The sequence below is a fragment of the Cygnus atratus genome, chromosome 2 (genome assembly GCF_013377495.2).
Source record: "Cygnus atratus isolate AKBS03 ecotype Queensland, Australia chromosome 2, CAtr_DNAZoo_HiC_assembly, whole genome shotgun sequence".
NCBI classification, from domain to species: domain Eukaryota; kingdom Metazoa; phylum Chordata; class Aves; order Anseriformes; family Anatidae; genus Cygnus; species Cygnus atratus.
In genome coordinates, this window is record NC_066363.1 from 108,355,022 (window position 1) to 108,376,285 (window position 21,264).

The 21,264-nt window shown below is 36.7% G+C and overlaps 1 protein-coding gene across 1 annotated transcript; it reads left to right on the forward strand.

The window, feature by feature from the left end:
* The first annotated feature begins 979 nt into the window (after positions 1-979).
* Positions 980-16,402, forward strand: AKAIN1 (A-kinase anchor inhibitor 1). Its single transcript, XM_050708775.1, has 3 exons — positions 980-995; positions 13,197-13,277; positions 15,824-16,402. Exons 1-3 carry the CDS (start codon positions 980-982, stop codon positions 16,012-16,014), a joined length of 288 nt encoding a protein of 95 aa, XP_050564732.1. The 3' UTR covers positions 16,015-16,402.
* Positions 16,403-21,264: the final 4,862 nt, after the last annotated feature.

Below are 21,264 nucleotides of genomic sequence, written 5' to 3' on the forward strand. Positions count from 1 at the left end.
GCATATCACAAAAAATCACATGCCAATTTTCCAACTAAAAATGTGTTTTTAATCTTTTTTTCTCTAATCTGCCCTGGTTAATCAATGTTTTTCAGATTATGTCTTGCAGGTGTAGGGTTAAACAGAACAGTTAATTCCTCTGAATTGTGTCCCATCTGACTGTTGTCAGTGCTTCCTACTATTGTGGAAGTTCTGGGACTCCATGAAACCTGAGCATTGGTTTTACAAATAAAAGCAAATTAAAGGTGAAACACAAAAGTTGTGCATGTTTTTAAAGTTTTGTCATTTCACACTGTTTGCCCTCCTCCTCTTTACTTAGTTATTCATTTATTTATTTACCTTTTTGCCATGATGTCATGTTTTATATTTTGGAACATTAATGTTCCCTCTTAATTCAAAGTGCTTCTGTCACTAGAGCTGTGTTAACAGGCCTGCGAAATCAGGGTATAAATTCCTCAGCATTTAAACCTTTGAGAGCTACAGTGCCGTGACAAAGTGCAGCGTCGCTAGAGCCTATTAGCAAGGCTGCTAGCTTGTGGCGAAAGCAGCGTGCCCCGAAATGTCAGGCAGCGGGGCTGGTGCCGAGAGGTAATTAGGAGCAATTAGCCGGTCTCCCTGCTGGGCAGACCTCTATTACCTTCCTCACCCTCCCCGCTTCTGTCGCTGCGGGGCAGCGAGTTGTGGCAGCGGTGTTGCTCTGAGTGTGCGTGCGTGTGTGTGTACGTGTGTGTGTGTGTGTGTGTGTCCGTCCGTGCGGGCGGCGGAGGCGCCCCGGCCCCCTCCCCGCCCCGCCGCATTGTGGAGGGAGGGACCGCGGCCCGCAGCCGCCTCCGCCGCCGTGCGAGGCCGGCAGCTGTCCGCGGTGCTGAGCGGTGCGGGGCCGGGAGCTGTCCGTGGTGCTGAGCGGCGCGGCCGCTGTCCGTGGTGCTGAGCGGCGCTGCCGCTGTCCGAGGTGCTGACGGTGTGGGGTGGCAGCGCCATGGTGTTTGCTCCAGGTAAGGGCAGCCGTTTCCCGCGCCCATTTGGGGGAGAGCAGTGGGAAGGCCCCGATCGTGCCGGAGAGGCTACTTGGGGGTCTGCAGGGGAGGGGGCAGCAGCCGAACTAGCTCTGCTGCTGGGCAGAGGCAGGCAGTCTCAAAGGGAAGCGCTCAGCTGTGCAGAGGTTGTGAGGGTCACCCCTGTGGTTCCCGTCAGGGACAGGAGCGTTACCTGTGCAAGTGCACAGGGAGCTGTGCACACCAGACTGCAAAAAAGAAGGGGCGGGAAGGGGAATGTTACCTCGCAGTGCCTGGGTAGTGGGTCCACCTAACACCCACGCTGGCAGCTGTGAATAAGACAAGCTCCAAAGATGATGGAGCTATTTTACAAAATTCCACCCTCCCACCCCTCATGTTCCCCTCCAAGTAGTTGAATGGAAGAGAACAGAAAGTTTATTCAGGCTGTTTGTTTTTTTTACTGTGTTCCTACTCCAGCAGGATTTCATTTGAGTCCTCACTCTATAAAGGTGCAGGATCTCTTGTGTGTAGTATAGATATAGTAGAGCATTGAGAAGCTGCACTGGACTTAGTACATTCTGCTTTGAAATGGGCAATTTGTTGTTCAGAAAGGCCCAGGAGCTCTAGGATATTAAAGTCATGCATAACATTTTCTATAGTGAAATAACTTGCAATTGGGTTCTTTAAAATTGTATAACTGTCAGTAAAAATAATGGGTCAACAGAAAAGGTAAAGTGAAGGCAGCAACTGGACAACGAAGAACTATTAAAACCTTTCTTTTGCAAAGCTTACAGAAGTTTTGTTTTTCTTTTAAATTCTATGTCTGGTCTGAGAAGGGGTAAAAATCCAAAACCTTTACACACTCATTACAGAAGCAGTCCTGGGGGTTCACTTTTCTAACTCAACAACTGAAACTCTAACCTTCTGAGAGATTAATATCACTTTTGAACAATCAGAAGTCCGTTTTGTCTCTCAGACTGCCTGGTTGCAGGCTAATTTTATACTTTCCAACACAGTCTGTCCTGAAATTGGGATCAAGTTGTTTATCTCAATAGAACCAGCCATTGTTCTTTTGTAGTACACTTTCCAGTATTAGGGGTTCTCTTCTGAACTCCTTTTATCTGTCAGTTAACAGTACTCATTTTTGAAATGTGCCATGGGACCCAGAGTACTGCAGGATGAGATTACCTCTAAAATAATCAAAACACATGCTTTTTTTTTTCCCAAAAGACTGACAATGAGCAAAACCCAAATCTCATTAATAACTACATAAATTGTTCTTTTCACAACTCTAATCCATAAAGAAAAAAAAAATCTGTCTTGTATAATCATTCTTTCTCAGTCTGCTTTTACATAAAAAAAAAAAAAAAAAAAAAAATTTGGTTTCCTTGCAAATGTCATAAAATGCATAGGGTAACTAAATTTGTAGAAGAGATGATAGAACAGAAGGCTTTGACACTTTTTGTATTCAGTAAGCCCTGCTTTTTTTTTTTCTTTTTTTTTTTTTTAATTGCTTTTCTTCACTGCATATCAGCCCTCCTACCCTGGCATTATCTCTTCTGTGGATGTATAAAATGTATATGTATATTTAAATCAGGGGTTTGTACATCTTTAGTATCTTCGTAGTAGCCATAGTTATGGCTACTTGACATAGGAATTCTATACACTTACTGAGAAGCTGAACTTCATTTTCTTGGCTCAACTTTTTGATCTTATTGCGATGAATGACCTGATTTTCACTTTCATTTATATGTTTTTGGGGGTGGGGGGAGGGAGGGAGAAAAAGATTTGTCTATTTATAAATGGTTATACTTTACAACTTTCAGGCTTAGAACGATAAACATGCCTCTAGAAGGGGAAAAAAACAAAGACGTGCATGCACTCACACACAAACAAATAAAACAAACTAAAAATACTCTTCCAGAAAAAAAATAATATAACTTGTTTAGGTGAAGACAAAGGTAAGACTTTGAATATCAATAACATGAAGTTCTGAATTATTGCAGAGCACTGATTTAACGTGTTATGTTTAAAAACTGTTAATTAGAAGAAACCTACCAACTGTAAATATACTTTTTATTATTTATTTATTTTAAAGTGAAAACAACTGTCTGTGGATTGCTATTAAAAAGCAACTCAAAAAAATAAAAAAAAAAAAACAGGCTTGGATATTATCAAGCCAGATATGTCAAAATTGTTATACAAAGGCCAATATTTGTTTTACAAAAGAAAAGTGAAGTGGACATTCTGGCTCATGATGGCTTATTCTCGACAGTGTGTTGCTGTTTACAGCTATGCAAAAAGCTAGTCTTCATATGTGATCTTTCTTCACACCAAATTTTAATTAACTTTGAGTCTTGACATAAATGTCAGTACAAGCTGCCAGAAAAAAAAAAAAAAAAAAAAGGAACTGAGAAAAGGACATTTTTTACTTATATGGTTTAACCTGACTGGGGCTTCATTGCACTTTGTTGTGAAGGTTGACTAATGATAGACTGGTGTATATGAAACACAGTGCCAACTCTATGAGATGTCTGGGAATTCGTTCTACCTAGAGGATTCCCGCATGACGACACTGTTCATAATGATACCCTAACAATAAGGGATGATCCACGTAATGGAAATGTGGACCAGCTACTACACTGCAAAATTTAGCTTGTTTACCTTTCCTGAATTGAACTGCTTTAGGCTGCCTGAGAAGCAGACAAGAAAATGTTACTGATCGTCAAATGTAAGGATGCATGGGACTGCAGTAGAGAAAACATGCAATTTTAAGTTTTTGGATTAGGCCATATAGAAAAGAGAATTCATTTCTGAAGTGAAAGTTTTTATTAGGAGACTTCAGAAAATAATGGATTCCAGACTTAAAACAACAACAACAAACCCAAACAACAACAACAAAAACACTGTCAAACTATCTTATAAAAGATTGATATTTGTAAATGGTTCCACAGCTTAACTATCTATCATTATAAGGTAATGAATGAAGAATTATTAAAATATTTATTCTAAAGTATCAGCAAAAATTATGAAAAGATTATTTTAGAATGCAGCAAGCAAGCCCTATCATTAGTTTAGAAAGTAGTGATTGCTTTCAATATCAATAATCTATCAATAATAATCATATTTATGTTTTTAACTGAATCTTCGTGATTCAACAATAATTTGAAATGTTCCTAATCAACATCATACTACTTTCTTTGGCAATTCTTTTGGTTCCTTTTATCCAAAAATGATCCTTGGCATATTCCACGCTAATTTGCATCTCCCAAACTTTTCATGTGTAAAGGTAAAATAAAATAAAACTTTTTTTTTTCCTGACACAATTTTGCACACAAATCATTCAAACATTTATGCCTTAAACTTCTGTCCTCTGTGTATCTGCACTGATGTTGCACAAACATGGCCTGCATTTTCAAAACTAGCTGGGGAATAAAGTTAGAAATTTGTTAAGGGTGTATGTTTCCTAAGCAATTCTCTCACTAGAATATCATTTAAGTGATTATTTTAGTATATGTTAAAAAAAGTTTTATTCTTTAGTAAACAATATTTTATTTATTTACTTTTTTTTTTAGAAGAGTCAGTTTTGATCTGAATATGTAAAGAAAGATTGCAACATTTACACTGATAGTTTGTTTCATTGTCTGAACACTCTCATCCTTTAAAGCTTAAAGTTTATATCTGTTTTAAATTGTGTGATTCCAGCTTTCAGATAATTTGTGTTATTTTTCAGTGTAATTTGAAGAATTCTTTCTTATTGGATATTTTCTGCCTAACTAGAAACTCGCTGGTTTTACCCTCAACCCGCCAATCTCAAAAGGAGGAGGAGGCAATATAAATATAAATATATATATATATATTTATATTTACCAATATTTTTGTGTAAGAAAGATCTGTGAAAATGCTTAGAGTTTAAAGACAGTTAGACATTAGAGAAGTCAGAATATTCACTGCTCAGCACCTTTCTCTTACAACAGCAACTCCAACAGCTTTTCAAATAGTTTTTCAGCTGCACAGCTGTTTGTAACATTTTTAAGCTAGGGACAGTATAACAGACTTGCATAATGACACTGGAGATCAGAAGTGCATCCTGTACCAAACATTTTAAGAATCTCATTAAACTGCAATTGAAGACATACCAGCTGCACACTGAAACAGATGTGCTTACTTGTCCAAATAGTCCTGATCTTCTCAAGTGGAAAATCTGGGAAAGCTACGACCTGTTGTATTGTGGAATGTGAAGACATGAAATTTCTTGATATCTTTTTTTGATATAACATTACAGATACTGTGGAGACCTCCGTCAATAATGAACAGATCAAGATACTATTGAGGGACATAATGAATGGAAAAATTGCTACCAATAACTTTACTTTTCTGAAGATAAACTGTTGTGGAATATCTCCAGTGTTTGTGTCAAGTATGGTACTCTGGCACTGTCACTTATGAAGTTTCGTTCACCCATGAGAACAATTGTAGGACAGCAGGGCACAGTCCTTGTCCCTGCTGTGCTGCATTCTGCTAATGGTCTAAGTTCTGTGTAGAAATGCAAATGAAACCCACTTTGATATAAGATTAAACGGTATATACGTAGGATTCTTTCTCATTAGCTTAGTGTTGGCAAAGTCCATGCCACAGACATAAAGTGGAGGCTACAGTTAAGACTATATTGCATAGCTCATGCAGTTTGATATAACAATTTTCTTGTCCGGAATTTGTGATGGCTGGTAGTAAAGTTGCTAGGGAGTATGCAGGCCAGTTCAACCAAAAAAAAAGTATCTGAATGTATTTGTAGCTAAGAGCTCTCAACCATACTTCAAAATATTTGTCACCTGGTAGGGAGAAATCATATAGGAGGAACTTTCTTGTTCTTTTTCACTGAGGGAAAAAATATTCTGTGTGTTTGCCTCTCCCCAGTGTTGCATTGATCTTTCCCCTGATGTGAAACTCCACTGGCAGGTCTCTTTAGTGAGATGAAAAAATGTTAGTTCATAGATATTCAGAGATGTGATGAAACTACTAAGCTTATAAAGTAGTCAACAGTACTAGAAGTAATATGACTTTAAGGTAATCAACACAACATTAAAAACTGGCACAGAATTTACTTTTTCAAATCATTTGTAACAGAAATGAAGGCTTAAGCAAGTGGGGATGGCACCTTTCACTTCCAGATCACTGGGTTGAATCCTATTCAGATTTGCTGTGAAAAGAGTTCAGTCTTCCCAGTGTTTGTGTAGTGACTTATATCAAAGAAATGGTTCATTGTTGGGGGTTGGTGTTAATAAGTTGTACAATCATTATCAACATCCTTACTAGGACTATATATTCTATATATATTCTCCGTATATTGATCAGAAAAGTCAAATAATGAGCGCACAAAGGGAATGAGTTACATTGACCTGCTAAGTTTATCCCTCCAAATCATTATTCTTCTACATTAATTGCTCTGTTGTAGTTATAGACATAAATAATATGATTCTAACCTTGTAAGCTTTAACATGATAATGGAAATTAGATAGACAACGTAAAATACAGTGAAAGGCAGATTTATTCCTATACTTTCAATCTTGTCCATTAAGGATTTTATTAAGGGCACAACCTATTGCATCATGTTTACAAATACAAAGTTAAGCAAAATTTCTTTTCTTGCAATGTATTTTCTTTATAGGCTTTCTGAAATTATCTGAGTACTGGTTACCCATTTGCTGTTATGTTCTTTCCGTAATAGTTTGCAAGCTCCTATAGAAAAAGATGTATTATTATTTAAGGGCTTGCAATTGGAGCAGAATCTTTACTGATGTTAACAGAAATGAAAAGCTGACCTGAATAGCTGTAAAATGCTTCAGGATCATTTAGAATGCCTTGTCAGGGAAGTCAAAGCAGGTGAGCTCTGTGCTGCTGTCATCCAACCCTACAAATGCCTGTAGTCATGTTGTCAGAAGATGCTGTATTGCTTCTTCAAGAGAGTCAGAAATTTTCTGCCTGAAGAAGTAAGTTGAGCCACATTCTATGCAGATATTTCTCTAATGGTAAGGCAAATGTAATCTCCTGTGGATTGCTTACATTTGCTTCACTTTGTAGTACACGTATTTGATATAATGGCATTGTAATTTCTTACTTTGATTAGTGAATCCACTCACTATTTGTAAGTATGGAGAGGGTGCATATGCATTACTAATTCTGATAAATAATCACAGATTAACATTACCTTCTGTATGGAAGTAAGTCTGCTTAATAGAGTGGAAAATATTTCTCTGGGAGGTTAGAATTAGATCCAAGAGGGGAATACAGCATTCTGTGGCATCCTGTTTCTTGCAACACTTATAAACAGGGACTTTGTCAAGATTACAGCCATGAAAAACCTCTGTGTTTTTTTTTTACTCTTTGAAGGTGCATTCTAAATTTACATAGTCTTTGATTCATTTTCTCTTGTGACTTTGCATATATGCATATACACATATACATACTTAAAAACCCAGCATCAATTACTAATAGCCTTAATGTACAGCTTTCAAACTCTGCTCACATTCTAAATTAAGCAGGGCTCTTTTCCTATACTGTTTTGTGTTAGTGCTATTTTTTTATTATTATTATATTTATTTATTTACATATTTTTAAGAGATAAAGAAGGGCTCTTCTTCAGCTGAGGTTTAACTAGCCAATTCCTGAAATTAGACTCTGAATATTCTGATATAAATTGAAACTTTTTCAAAACCTAACAGAATGTTATCACTGATTTGCTGGCTTATGACAAGTTACATAACCTTTTCCTTACGTTACTTTTTTTTTTTTTTTAAATCCCATTCAGACATCACAAATTTTAATTAAGTTCTACATAGCTGAAGACCAAAGCATGCAAGTCATTGCAGAAATATGACAAGCTAGCAAAATAAACCATTAGTAGTGGAACACGGGGCATTTGAAAGCTCTCCTTTCCCCTATTCTACACAGTGGTGGATAGCAAAAGCCTTCTAACACCTAGGAAAGCTATGTATTTCAGTGGCAATTTGTGTGAGCCCACCACTGATATTTTTAGTATAGATTCAGAAGACCTAAATGTTATCTCACTTTCTGTGCCAGATATTTTTTTCTTGGATAGCAGCTTCTGAGCACCTAAGCAGTAGAAAATAGAAGGCAGAGGGAGTTTAGCAGCACTTGAGCCACCTGTATCTGTGCCATTGGACTTCTTCTGCCCTAGGACAAGCACAGCAGTTGATGCACAGATATTTCTTACTTCAGTATTTGAAGTATTTTCCCTAAAGAAATAGCAAATTGTGCAGATGAAGAGAATTTAAGTTTTTCATTAATTTTGAAGCAGCTGGTCCCTGATGTTCTCTAGGAAGTAAGTTATTTTAATAAATTAAACTCTACCTTAGAAGTAAACAACAACAACAAAATCTTCATTGGTTAGTGTTATCCTATAGTATTAAATCTGGATTTTATATATATATATATCTATATATGTTTCTTTTCATTCTGGGACCAAAATCAGAATATCACACTCATAGGTTTATGCATGGCAGAGTATTCAGTGACTACTACTTTGAACTACATCCAGTCTTCAAAGCTGAGAAGACTTGGTCCTTAAACAATGAAATCATTGCTATCATGAAAATACCTAGAAAATATATAAATTGAAGTATGGCAATAAATCTTATAAAACGCATTGAGAATAGATGCTTAGAACAGATAAAGCATCTGTAGGTCTGATCAACTTCTTAAATTAAAAATGCTGGAAGCTTCATTTTGGCCGGCATATTTCAAATAGTATGAAATAACTCACTGTGGAAATTAAATATAATTTTCATATAGAAAAAAAAAACAACAATAGTAGTTATACATATTATTTTCTCATAAAGAGAAAAGCTCAGTGGACAAAAAAATATGAACAGTTTTGTATATATCTAATGTCTGGATGAAAAAAGAGACAAGAATTAATCTGGAGATATTATTATGTCCTTTGGAACAGTCTTATCTGCATTTCTGCTCTTCTCTTTCCCCTTTCCAACACTCCTGGATTTGTGTTCAAACCAAGATTGTTCCTGCTTCATTCTTATGCTTTGTTGTGTACCCAAAGCAGTCTGTGCCAGCCCTCTTCCTGATGCAGAGTTCCTCTTCCATGATGGCTGCACAGCAGTAGCTAAGGACTGAAGTTAGGGTAGAAAATATAACTTAACTGGGACTATTCTAGTGAAAATAAATGAGTGTTAAAATCTCCTGAGCATTGCAGGTTAGGGAACAGGGAAAACATGGCAGTCCTACCTGAAAGTACTTTTAGCGTTTCTGATACCCTCAGTTTACTTCCTCCTTCCTCAAGGAATCAGAGCAACATGATAGCTATGATTCAGGACCTCACAAGCTTCCAGTTCTGGGCATGAGAAACTGTACTGGACAGAATGATAATACAGTGAAGAATTCTTGATTCTCCTCTGCTCTGCTCTGCTCTGCTCTCTCCTCTCCTCTCCTCTCCTCTCCTCTCCTCTCCTCTCCTCTCCTCTCCTCTCCTCTCCTCTCCTCTCCTCTCCTCTCCTCTCCTCTCCTCTCCTCTCCTCTCCTCTCCTCTCCTCTCCTCTCCTCTCCATTTAAAGCTTCATTCTAGAACCTTTTCATGAGATCTCTGAACTGGCATTGTTATTGATGTCATTAAAAATTGGGTCTCTAATCCTGTAAATAGCTTAGTGACACTCATGCATAAAGTTGGTTTTGTACACAAGTTTGAAAGTGTACAGCCCTGGCTGACTGCCATGTTCATTCGCTATAGATGTAATTAACATGACTCATCAACATTTTCTGATTATCGATAATATGCAGGCTCATCTTTTATCTCTCTTCTTCAAATTAGGCTTGCAGTGCTGAGATCCTAGCATCAACCTATAAAGCAATTAAAAGAAGGAGATTTTTAACCATTTTGATTCATAGGTTACAGAATGTTCTCCAGAAGATGCTCATCTGGAATTTCCATGCTGTGACTGGAAAGATGGAGAGATATGTCACCAACTAATGCCAATGGGAGGTTAAGGATGTTGAAGAACTGGATTTTTTCTTGCAGTAGATTATCAATATTGATGCAAAGAATGTTACTGTTAATTACTACCACATACACATTCAATTATGTCATTGCAAACTTGCCAGGTTCTCAAATTTTTTGAAAGAACTACAGTTTATAAATGGAAATTAATGAATATACTGCGACTTTTCCTATAAATATATGCTGGGCTTTGTGATGAAGCCTTATCATCACAGCCTTGCTTACCTATACTTTCATTCCAATTTAAAATGTCACCAGTACTGTCAGTTTACTTATAAAATTTAGAGTAATAATTTTAAATAGAATTGAAACAGGGTTATCAGATAGCAATAGTTTGTTGTATTGTTATTTATTTTAATTAATCATGGAAAAGAAGTTAATTCTAATGTTGTAATACTGCAGAAAATTGTATAATGGTAAAATATTCCAATCCAAAGCAATATATTCATAAAACAAGCAAAAAAGTTTCCGGTTAAAGGATGTACCTGCATAATCTCATGTAAAAATGGAGAAAGCATATTTGCTTGGTGACTCTTCCACCTTCAGAAATTTTGGATAAATTAAAATTGTAGCTAGTGGGAATATATTTTGGGTAACTGTGAGTTCTAAATTGCTCAAATGTTTGCTTAAAGGAATGTGGTTTTTGCTGTTTACTACTACTACTACTACTACTACTACTACTACTAATAATAATAATAATAATAATAATAACCCTCCCCCAGAAGAACAGCTTTAGAGGAATTCACTTGCTGGAATTAAACTACATTTGTTATTCCTGTGGAGCAGAATGTAAACTTTTAACCTATGATGCATGACCCTTGGGATTCATGGAACCTGACATATGAGTTGAGCAGGTTTTTTTCAACTGCAGTGTTTGTACTGTGTCTCAAGGCCCATTGAGACCTAACCTGCAGGAAGACATAATGAACTGCGTAAAGACCACATGCTTTGAGGAAAGCAGAACTGAAATTAAAGACATTATTTTTCTCCTGGGAAATGCAGTAAGCTTGAAGAAGTAAAAGGGATAATTGAGGGACGGTAGAAATTTGCTGAGATAACAGGGGTTAGATGTTCATTTATGGTCATGCATGCCTGTGTGTGACTAATGTCTTCTTAAAAAGTATGGGATGAATTATTTCTAGTCCATGTTCTCCAAGAGTCTGAAGTTCTTTCCTATCAAAGCTCATTCATCATTTTGCTCCTGCCCTCTTTCCATGTGAGAAACACTGCTTCTGTTTCCTTTTCAGTTACTGACTATTCACCAACTGAAAGGTGTCTTGTTCCTCATAGTTCGTTGCTAGCATCATTGGATTTGAGATGGGCTTGCATATTTGTGAGAGCAAGGTCATGCCTGTGGTAATTTAGCTTCGTGATAGTATCCCCAACAATGCTATGAGAAGTTATGGTAGAGAACTTAATAAACTGCTGATTCAAACAAATGACCTGCTGCTGACTATTATTGGGTAGGAGTGTTTAGAAGCCTTAATAAATTTAACAAGGAGCAAGCTGAAAGGGAAAAGACAGAGAGGATAACAGAAAGCACAGGAGACTGATTTGATTGCAGACTGGAAAGGAAGTGACTCATTCTGCTTTTAAGAAAGTGAAGTGTGTAAATGAGAAGGGGGTCTATGTGCAACCAAACTGAAGTTCTTGTTCAAGACTTAATCTGTGCTAAATGTTCTTTCTCTGTAGTTATTGATTCCCATGTATACTTTTTTAGGCATATTCTATAGTTCAGAAATTTAATAGGTAATATAAGATCTGCCATACAAGATGTTCTTGGGCTAAAACTAATATTACTTCTAGGAATTTAAAGGAAAATTTGGAACCTACTTTAAACATTATTATTATTTTTCCAAACTGCTAGCATTTTTATTTTACTTTATTTTGCATTCATGAAGTTTGAAGTTAGCCAAGGGAATTTCAAGGTACTAATATATGGCACTAGATGAAAGAGGAATATGTGACAGATTCCTGAAGACAGTAGAAGACTTTGAGGTTTTGCGAAATTCTTAAACTGTATTTTAAGTTGCAGAACCATGCTGGAGTTTGCAAATTACTTTTAATTTGCTATGTCAGTTGGCATAAAATTCACAAAGTGAAAGGCAAAGAGATATAAACACACTAAAGAGACTTTGTCACTTCTTAATGATAAAATTGCTACCTTGTCTTCAAGTACTAAGCATCACTGAGCCTGGAGTTTTCAGTTCTCTGTTTAAAGAATTGGTGTACCAGGTTCCTGTATAACTGAAGTGAGCGTTTAAAGGCAGAGAATAAGTAGAAAAGATTTTCTGACATCAAGAGGAAAAAAAGTAGCTATAAGAAAAGGATAACTTACAGGGAGAATGTTGTTTATGCTGTCCTGCAAGTTTTTACCAGCAAGTACTTCAATGGAACTTTTGTCATGGAATTTTTATTAAATGTAAAGTTATTCTTCAAAACAAACAAACAAACAAAAACCATAAATAAAAATTAGTGGCATCTTATCACCCTAGTCATTCTTGGTTTGATTAGCTAAACACCAAATGCTTAGGCAACAGTGGAGATGCCTGTGTTTTACCTAATTTAAAGTATGTGGTCTTTAAAATGCCTGATTAATTCTATAGGCACTCAGAATTCTGCCTTTGTTCATGTCCACAACAGTCTGTATCTCAGTAAGGTGGAGCAGTTTGATAGATATCTTCCAGCTCAGTCCCTTTGGGATCCTTGCATGAGTCATCTCTGTTTTTCTTAGCCAATCCTTCTCTTCTTGTTCAGAGTAGGAGCGGAATATCAACAAAGAAATGAGCTTCTCAGAAAACAGCTTTGTGCTGACTGCTTTCCGTGAAATTAATAGTTGGAAGAAGAGGAGGTGATCATGATACCCTTCTAGACACTGCTGTGTACTCCTTCAGGAAATGGAAAAGTTGTGTTTTATGGCAGCCTTGCCAGCTAGAGTCACAAAATCACAGAATGATTGAGGTTGGAAGGGACCTCTGGAGTTCATCTGAGCCAATCCCCTGCCTCAGACAGGACCACCCAGAGCAGATTGCCCAGGACCATGTCCAGGCAACTTTTGAAGATCTCCAAGCAGGAAACTCCACAGCCTCTCTGGGCAACCTGTGCCAGTGCTTGGTCACCTGCACAGCACAGAAGTGTTGCCTGATGTTCAGAGAGAATATCTGGTGTTTCAGTTCATGCCCATTGCCTCTTGTTCTGGCACTGGGCACCACCGGCAAGAGCCTGGCTCTGTCTCCGTTGCACCCTGCCTTCAGGTATTTATAGATATTGATAAGATCCCCCTGGAACCTTCTCTTCTCCAGGATGAAGAGTCCCAGCTCTCTGAGCCTCTCCTCATAGGACAGGTGCTCCAGGAACTTCTTCATCTCTGTGACCTTTTGTTGGACTCTCTCCAATAGCTCCATGTCTTTCCTGGATACAGTTCTGGCCCCATTGCTTACATCACCCCAGGCCAATATCTTTATCTTTCTTCATAACCAAAGCCAATTAGCTGTTGTTAGTTGGGTTACTGTAATCCCAAATATGTTGTATGGCTGTAAAATTGTTAAGTGGTTATGTTGCTTTATTTCCTTTTGTGTATACCTAAGCTATCAGAGTTAAGGCAGAAATAGATCAGAGGTCCTGGGTTCTCTCTGCTTGGTTTGTTTTCCCAGCACAAACCAGAGTAATCTAACAAGTAGACGTAATCAAGGTCTCACTTAGATGAGTAGTACTTAAAGGCAGGTTTTGCTCTATGACAAACAACTGAAAAACTCGGGTAATCTTCCTAATGTAAACCAAACCAAACCAAACCAAAAAACAGAATTTGTAGATTAAGTAGCAAGAACAAAATAAATCATGAAGCACCCCCAAAGAAAGAAAATTGGGTAATTTTCAACAGCTACATGCTTAACAACAGTATGATTTTAACAACAAATTTTGATTTTTTTATGGTTATGGGTGTTGGCAAATTTCTCACATTTCATATTACCTCATAGCCAATTGCAACATACTCACTTGTATTTACAATTTCACATGTATTTAGAATTTCATGTTTATTCATACTTTTGCTAACATATTATCTTCTGAACAGCAGCTGAGTTGGCTGATATTTTTCAGCCCAGCAAGACTAATTCGTTCTGTAATAAAATCGTGAGTTAATATTCAATTTAAAAAGGAATATCTATACATTACTGATAAGTAACTGAACTGTATCAAAAAAAACAGTTTCAAGTGCTGATGGGTGGAACAAAGTGAATCAAGGAAGCTGACTGAGCCAAGAATTCAAGTGATTTAATTCAGTCAGTATTTCCAGATTAAAATGTTTTCTAAGTTTTTATGGTCTTAACCTCTGAACTGTAGTCAGAGTTAGTCATCTCAGTCCAGTTGTGGGTTTTTCTTTATGTTTTTAATTTCAACAGAAATAAAACACATTTGCATTTTACTTTTAGCCAGAACTTGTATAATATGTGCATGATTGATAGAAATAAGTATATTTTAAAAATAATTTAAAAGAGATGTTGGAGATACTGAATTATTTCTTTCTCACATAACAAGATTTGCTAGTGGTTGGTTTGGGCTCATAGGTCTTTATAGTGTCTTCTGTAAGATAATCAGGTGATTTTACTTTACTTTTTGACTTCTATCTTAAATTTTCTTCCAAACGTTTCTTAAGGAACATCAGGAATGTATCACAGCTCTAAATGTGGATCTCTCATAAAAGCATCTGGCCTTTAATTCACTCTGTTTTGCTTCTCTCAGAATACGGTTTTTAATATATGGCTTCAAAACAGACAGTGAAATACAGATCCCACTTCATGAAATACTTCAGTACAGTACAGTTGATTAAGAAAGAATTGAGATTAATATCAGAAAAACCTTTAAAATCAAATCTAGTGATGCAAATAAGCACCTACTCTAAGCATTTCAATTATCAAGAGTGCCTTTTTCTAAATACAGCTTTTCAGTGGGTGTACCTCACTTTAATTCAGAATTATTATTTTTTACATCAAGATAAACTTTGACCATTTTACATTACTCTTTATTGTCCCTCATAATTATAATTGCTGCTAGGAGTCAAAATAATTCCAAAAGAGAAACCTCTTATCATAATCTACTTCTCTTCATTACCATATGTCATCTGTCATGCTACATTACTTCGTTTTTCTCCAGATTTTAGCATTGTGGGAAAAAAAAAATCACAGAAGAAAAGTATATTTGTTAAGTTTCTATTGATTGTGTTGTTTTTTTGTTTTGGTTTTTTTTTTGTTTTTTTTTCACTAATTGGAATTTGATGGGTGAGGGCTTATAATTTTAAGTAAAAGTAAATAGAAACCTTAATAGAAAACTCTCTTTTTATGGGTAAAGAAGAATGTATCAGATCTGTAAAATGAAGTCAAATTCCCCATGCAGAAGTACAGCTGAAGTCAAAAAGGATGTGATTCAGAGCTGGATGAGAAAAAAACAACAACAAAAACAACAACAACAAAAAAAAACTCTTTCCCTCTGATGATGCAAAATGGAGCTGTACTTGTTTCAGCTGTGAAACTACAGCTGTTCCTAAGGTGGGGAACTGGGCAGCTGAGCTGTATGACTCAAATTCTGCCCATTCATTCAGTCCAGTAATGCTGAACATGCAGTAGAAACTTTCCAACCTGCTGTCATCTTCTGTATTAGCAGGTTCCCTATGTCATAAACTGGTCCCAAGCACCTCCCCCCCCCCCTTTTTTTTTCTCTCTTCTCTTTTTCTATCCTTCATGTGTTCACAGAGTGGTCATAAATGCTTGATTCACTTTGTCTGTTTGTTGTTTGGCTCTTGCAGGTGAGAAACCAGGTCCAGAGCAAGACGAAGTTAAGCTGCAGAATGCCAGCAAGCAGATTGTGCAGACCGCTATCCTCCAAGCAGTGCAGCAAGTTTCCCAGGAAAGCCAACAAAAGGAGAGGCGAACAAACAGCAGTATGAGCCTCCAGCTAGAAAGAGGGAAATTAACCAAGAAGCATGAAAAGAAGTAAAGAAGCAGCTTGTTTATTTTGATCCTTCAGTGTTTTCAGCCTTCTCTTTAGTATCAGCTGTATTGCTAGTGCAATGTTACTGTTGTAAAACAAACCAAAGTATAATCAACACCTAGACATAGAGTAAAGCTGCAATAGTCCTCGGCTGAGAAATATTAAGTGCATTAGATGACTAACTCCATATTTATGCAGTGCCTCTTAACAGAAACAATAATCTTAGATATAAAAGTAGTTTCAAGCACAAGCTGTTATGGTATGGACTTATTTTTGAAAGCTTGTTGTCAGCGCACTTTCATATAAGTTCTGCACGCAGTGTTGCTGCCAGGTCAGCTGGCCAGACTCTTCTCTGAATTACTGGGTTCACTGAAGCTGTCTTCACTGAAGAAATAGTTTATTGTTGAGTGTAGTAGAATGCTTTCAGGCTGCCTTGAAACATGACTGTCCTCTGATTTGATTAACCATGGACAATGTGAAATGGCAGTATAAAGTTGATTTGGTAAGTTCCATGAACCAACATTTTTTTTTCCATCCTGGAAAGAAAAGCAATCCAGTGCAACTTTGCAGTGACTGTGATCTATGACTGTGATCATAGATCTGTGATCTGTCTTTTTTTTTTTAAAGAAGTTAAAATAAGTACTGAAGTATGTCTACTTATTTGAAATACTTCTGAACTTCTGCATAAAAATCACTTGTGCCTCGACAACTGCTTTTAATTTTCTTGATAACGAAAGAAGAGAAACTGATGTACTGATATGGAGTTTGCTAGCTCCTTCTTCAGTTTTGAAAGTTTGCTGTGGCTTGATTTACAGACAACGGATACTGGAATGGCTTTAAAAAAGGGTTTTGAGTTTATTAATATTTTGAAGAATGGAAATATACTGTGTCTGAGTTTTGTCATGATAGATATTTCTCACCTGCTGGGCATAAAGTGACTATATTTGCAATTGTCACAAAGACTGACCTAAAGTAGCACTGCTTTAAGCAGGTAGTACAGAACTTATCCTTAAACTACTCTATATAGCTGAGGAAATCCATGATATTTCTGAAAATACACATTAAATAAATGTAGCTTTCACTTTTATGCTCCCTTACTGTAATGATGATTGCACTATTACACATCTGAAATGAGTAACAGTATATTTCATTCTAGAAATGGTTTGTAGCTGTGCTGCATCCAAATTCTTGTGGTAATATACCTAGAAATACAGAGAAGCAGGTGTGCAGGATCTGCAAAGAATGATACAAACTTTCATAACTGCTTTTCTACTCAGCAAGACGATTCTCAAAGAGACTTTTTGGTTTAAATAATTGGCTATTACTTAGTGTGTCCTACTGCTTGTGTTAAACAGTTTCAGGATTCTTTCTGGTGGCCAAGGGCTTAGTCATGAATAGCCACATACTGGAATATTAAGCCTCTGAGCTCTGCTTGTTTTTTTTTTGTGTTTTTTTGTTTGTTTGTTTGTTTTGTTTTCCAGCACTGACTCATACCAGATAATGATCTAGCTCAATCTTCTTTCACTTAAAAATGCAAAGAAAAATTCAACATGATTAAAGTTGTTCTAAATCCTCTAATAATAAAAACTGAATTGGATTGCAAGTACACAGTTCACTTCTATAGATGCTGAGTGAATTTTCTCATCCAAGCAAGCTTTGACATGTGGAAATATTTGGGTCTTGGGGCACGTGCATGTTTGTCATAATAGTCATTTTTTACCATTAGCTTTTTCTTCGACTGGCCTTCACTTGGGAGATAGCTCTTTTCTAACCACTCACTGCATCTTTGCTTTCTGAGATCCTAAGAAAACTGATCATGATCATGAGTCAAGGTTCGACTCTGAGGCTGATAAGCAGGCAAGCCTAGTGGATGAGGGAAAGCAAGTCTGTTGGAGAGACTGGTGTAAAATGATTTTTGCCAAAGACTCACCTAGAGTGATATAGAAAGGAAGGAAAGCAAAATCACCATTTATTTGGGATTATTCTACTTTTTTTTTTTCCTCAGAAATTTGCAAGGCAAGTCTTTTTATATATTCCTGGTAATTATATTTTTAGTAATCTGACAGTAGTCTGGAAATTAGTTTGCATGTCCATATATTTTCTTTAAATCATCATGTTAGAAAAAGAGGAACTTCAAAAGCCAGTGAATCCAGGCTTTTGCCACTGCTTCATATAAGCCTATTCCACCCTTCCTATGCTATTCTACAATACCCCTTTGCTGTTTTAGTCCTTTTAGACACACTGTTACTCAACCAGTACATTATGCATATCATTTCAGTGCCGCCAGAAGTCTAATATTTTGGAGAGAAGAATGGTAGGAAGAGCTGCAGAGCCTTGAGGAGGTTTACTATGGTCTCTTATCAAGGCAAAACAAATACCCTTGCATAAATAGTGTAGTTTTCCCTGGGACCCAAATAATGCATCTCCTATCTGTAGTATATATCCCTAAATTAAGGCATGCATTTAGTATCGCCTGTTGGCAAAGGATGTTCTGCACACCACTTGCATCCAGTATATGTAGTTGAGATCTGTACTGCATGTGAGAGAAATGCACAAAAGAAAACTTAACCCTTGACTTATTACATGCTCACTAAAGGGTGAAAGCGGGTATTTTTGGTATCTTCACTGACAGATTATATTTTCTGGCAAAAATACAGACTAAAAATTATTACAGATGTGATGCAAGTCTGATTACAAATAAAGAAACTTTAACATCTTACATGTCTCTTGTTTCTCTTATCAAAAGAAAGGAAGAAATTTTCAGATTCACTATAAAATCTTTTATGAAGCAAACAGTATGCTCACGAGGTTTGTAGTACTGAGAACATTATTCACTGCAATAATTCATATCTTAAAAGTGAGAGACAATCAAAATAGTATCTAAACATATTTAAAATAAATTCACATTTTAGCACTTGTCAGTTGTAAGTAGAAAGATACACAAATGTGAAAGTACAACTCTTGCATCTCTTTTCCTGAAGTGGAATCAGGTGTCTGTGGCTATCCTGCACTGTGCTTGCCATATTTTCATTTAGGTTGATTATCAAAGTTTTATTACTGTACTTGGGCTGTTCTTTGTAATGTAATCAGACACTGTCCATAAAGCAGCAACACCTACATGGAAATTCATATGGGCACAGCAGAACATTGTAAGAGATTACTAACTGCTTCTGTTCATAAATTTGTCAGCTCTGGGCAGTTACACTGGCAATCCCTGCTCTAAAATGTGAGGGAAAAAAATAAAAATAAATAAAAAGGAAATAAAAAGGAAATACCCCGCCAAACCATGTAACTTGGAAAATGACATCTTCATTTTATTTTTTCAGAGAAATAACAGCATTGTGTGATAACATTATAGTTAAAAGCTGGAAATTCTTGAATATCTATTCAATAGCAAATGATGCATCTAAAAATCTTAATTAAAGTCCCTACTGGTATCATGTCTGATTTTTTTTCCATGTTTTTAAACATCACAGAATGTAGTGTGTCTACAATAAGAAGATTATAAAAATAGCAATGTAGATATTCTTGATATAACTACATTGAAATATGCTGCAGTTGTCGTTTACATGTGTGATAATGTCAAATGCAGGAGTTAATGTGTCATTACAAAAGGTTTATATGAAAAAGTTTAAAATAATTTGGGGAAAAAGATAAAGGGAAGTAGAATAAATTTTTGAAAGGATATGGGATTCACTCTATTCTCTTGATTACCTTCTTGGATCTGAGAAAAAAATAAAAAATCTATGAACACCTGGATATTGGCATAGCCTAATTTCTCTCCATTGGCTCCTGCAACAAATTGTCGGATCAATTTGTTAAAAGAGTATGTGGGAGTGAAGGGGAAAACTGAGCTGTTGATAATGTTCTCCTCACAGCCACCAGACACTCACTAAGGAGTGAGCAGCAGTAGTGACGTAGGCTGGTTTCCAATGGATTGGTTTCTCATGGCTGGCTCTTTGGGGCCCCATAAGATAAGTACTGACAAAACCTTTTGCCTTGTTTCAGTTTTTCTGGAACAAAGGGATTCTCTGAGGCCTAATAGGCTGCACTGTATCCTGCCTTTCAAAGGGAGAAGAAGCAAGGTCTCTTTTATCTACTTCCGTAGCTACTCCCACAAAACCTGCTGGATATCAATGTGTACGGGCTTCTGCTTTTAAAGACAAATGCATCTTCACCACGTTTAGTCAATTTGACCAACAACTTCCTTAATCCTTAAGAAGGGATGGATGAGTACACGTATTAGCTATGCCTGAGTTCTCTGGCAAACACCAAGAAATAGATGAGTATTTTAAAGGCATTTGTTTCAAAGCCGTTCTTGTCTGCCAGGCAGATTTTCTTTGTTTAATTAACATAAGCAGCTTGTCTTTTCAATAGCTTTTCCTCCAGTGGCCTACTACTTGGTTTTTGTATATGAGCTTCCTAGTTTTACCATTAAAATAACAATAGTTCACTTTAAGTTTGGGTTTGATTAGTTTGAACTCTGTGGAATTAGGTGTTCCATCATGGTGCAGCAATAAATGATGTCCTAGAGGAAAGCAAGTTGTGGCTTTTTCCTCCTTCATGGACTAGAGGAGGAACCCACTTAACTTGATTATAAAACACCAAAGTAAGATGTTCCTGTTAGCTTTAAGGAAAATGATCTATGTGTGCTTTCAGAGTTGAAACTCATTCAGAAACAACAGTTAGTGAAAACTCTAATCGCATGCTTTGTGATCTGAGGTGGAATGAACATTACTGCATTGCTCTGAAAACTTACATGCTACTTCCTTGCATCTACTGAAGATTTTGAATTGCATCCTTTGGCAGAGTGGTACATTTGCTACTGCCCTTGCGATTGAATAGCTGCTATGCTTTGTACATGTGCATTTACGTGTACATTTGCATCCCAGAAGATTAAACCTCAGTCTCCAGTTGCCATAGTAGATGCCTTTGCCACGTATTTGCTTAGTAAACATATCTCCTACTAATGCTGTTTTCTCTCTCTCTCTCTCTCTTTTTTTTTTTTTTTCCACATGGGACAGCTCATTCTGAAAAGCTATCAGTTCATTACGATGAACTATGAAAGCCATCTGCTTCCAGAACAAGGACAGTGAATATAATAAATCTTACTTGCCTCATTGGTAAGATATTGACCCTTTCCCACAGCTCACTGTATGTGTTTATTTCCAAGGAGGACAACTCTGTTAGCCAGTGCTTCCTTATATTCTCTTGCTGATGGATTGCCCATAAAACAGTGATCTTTTATACTTACTT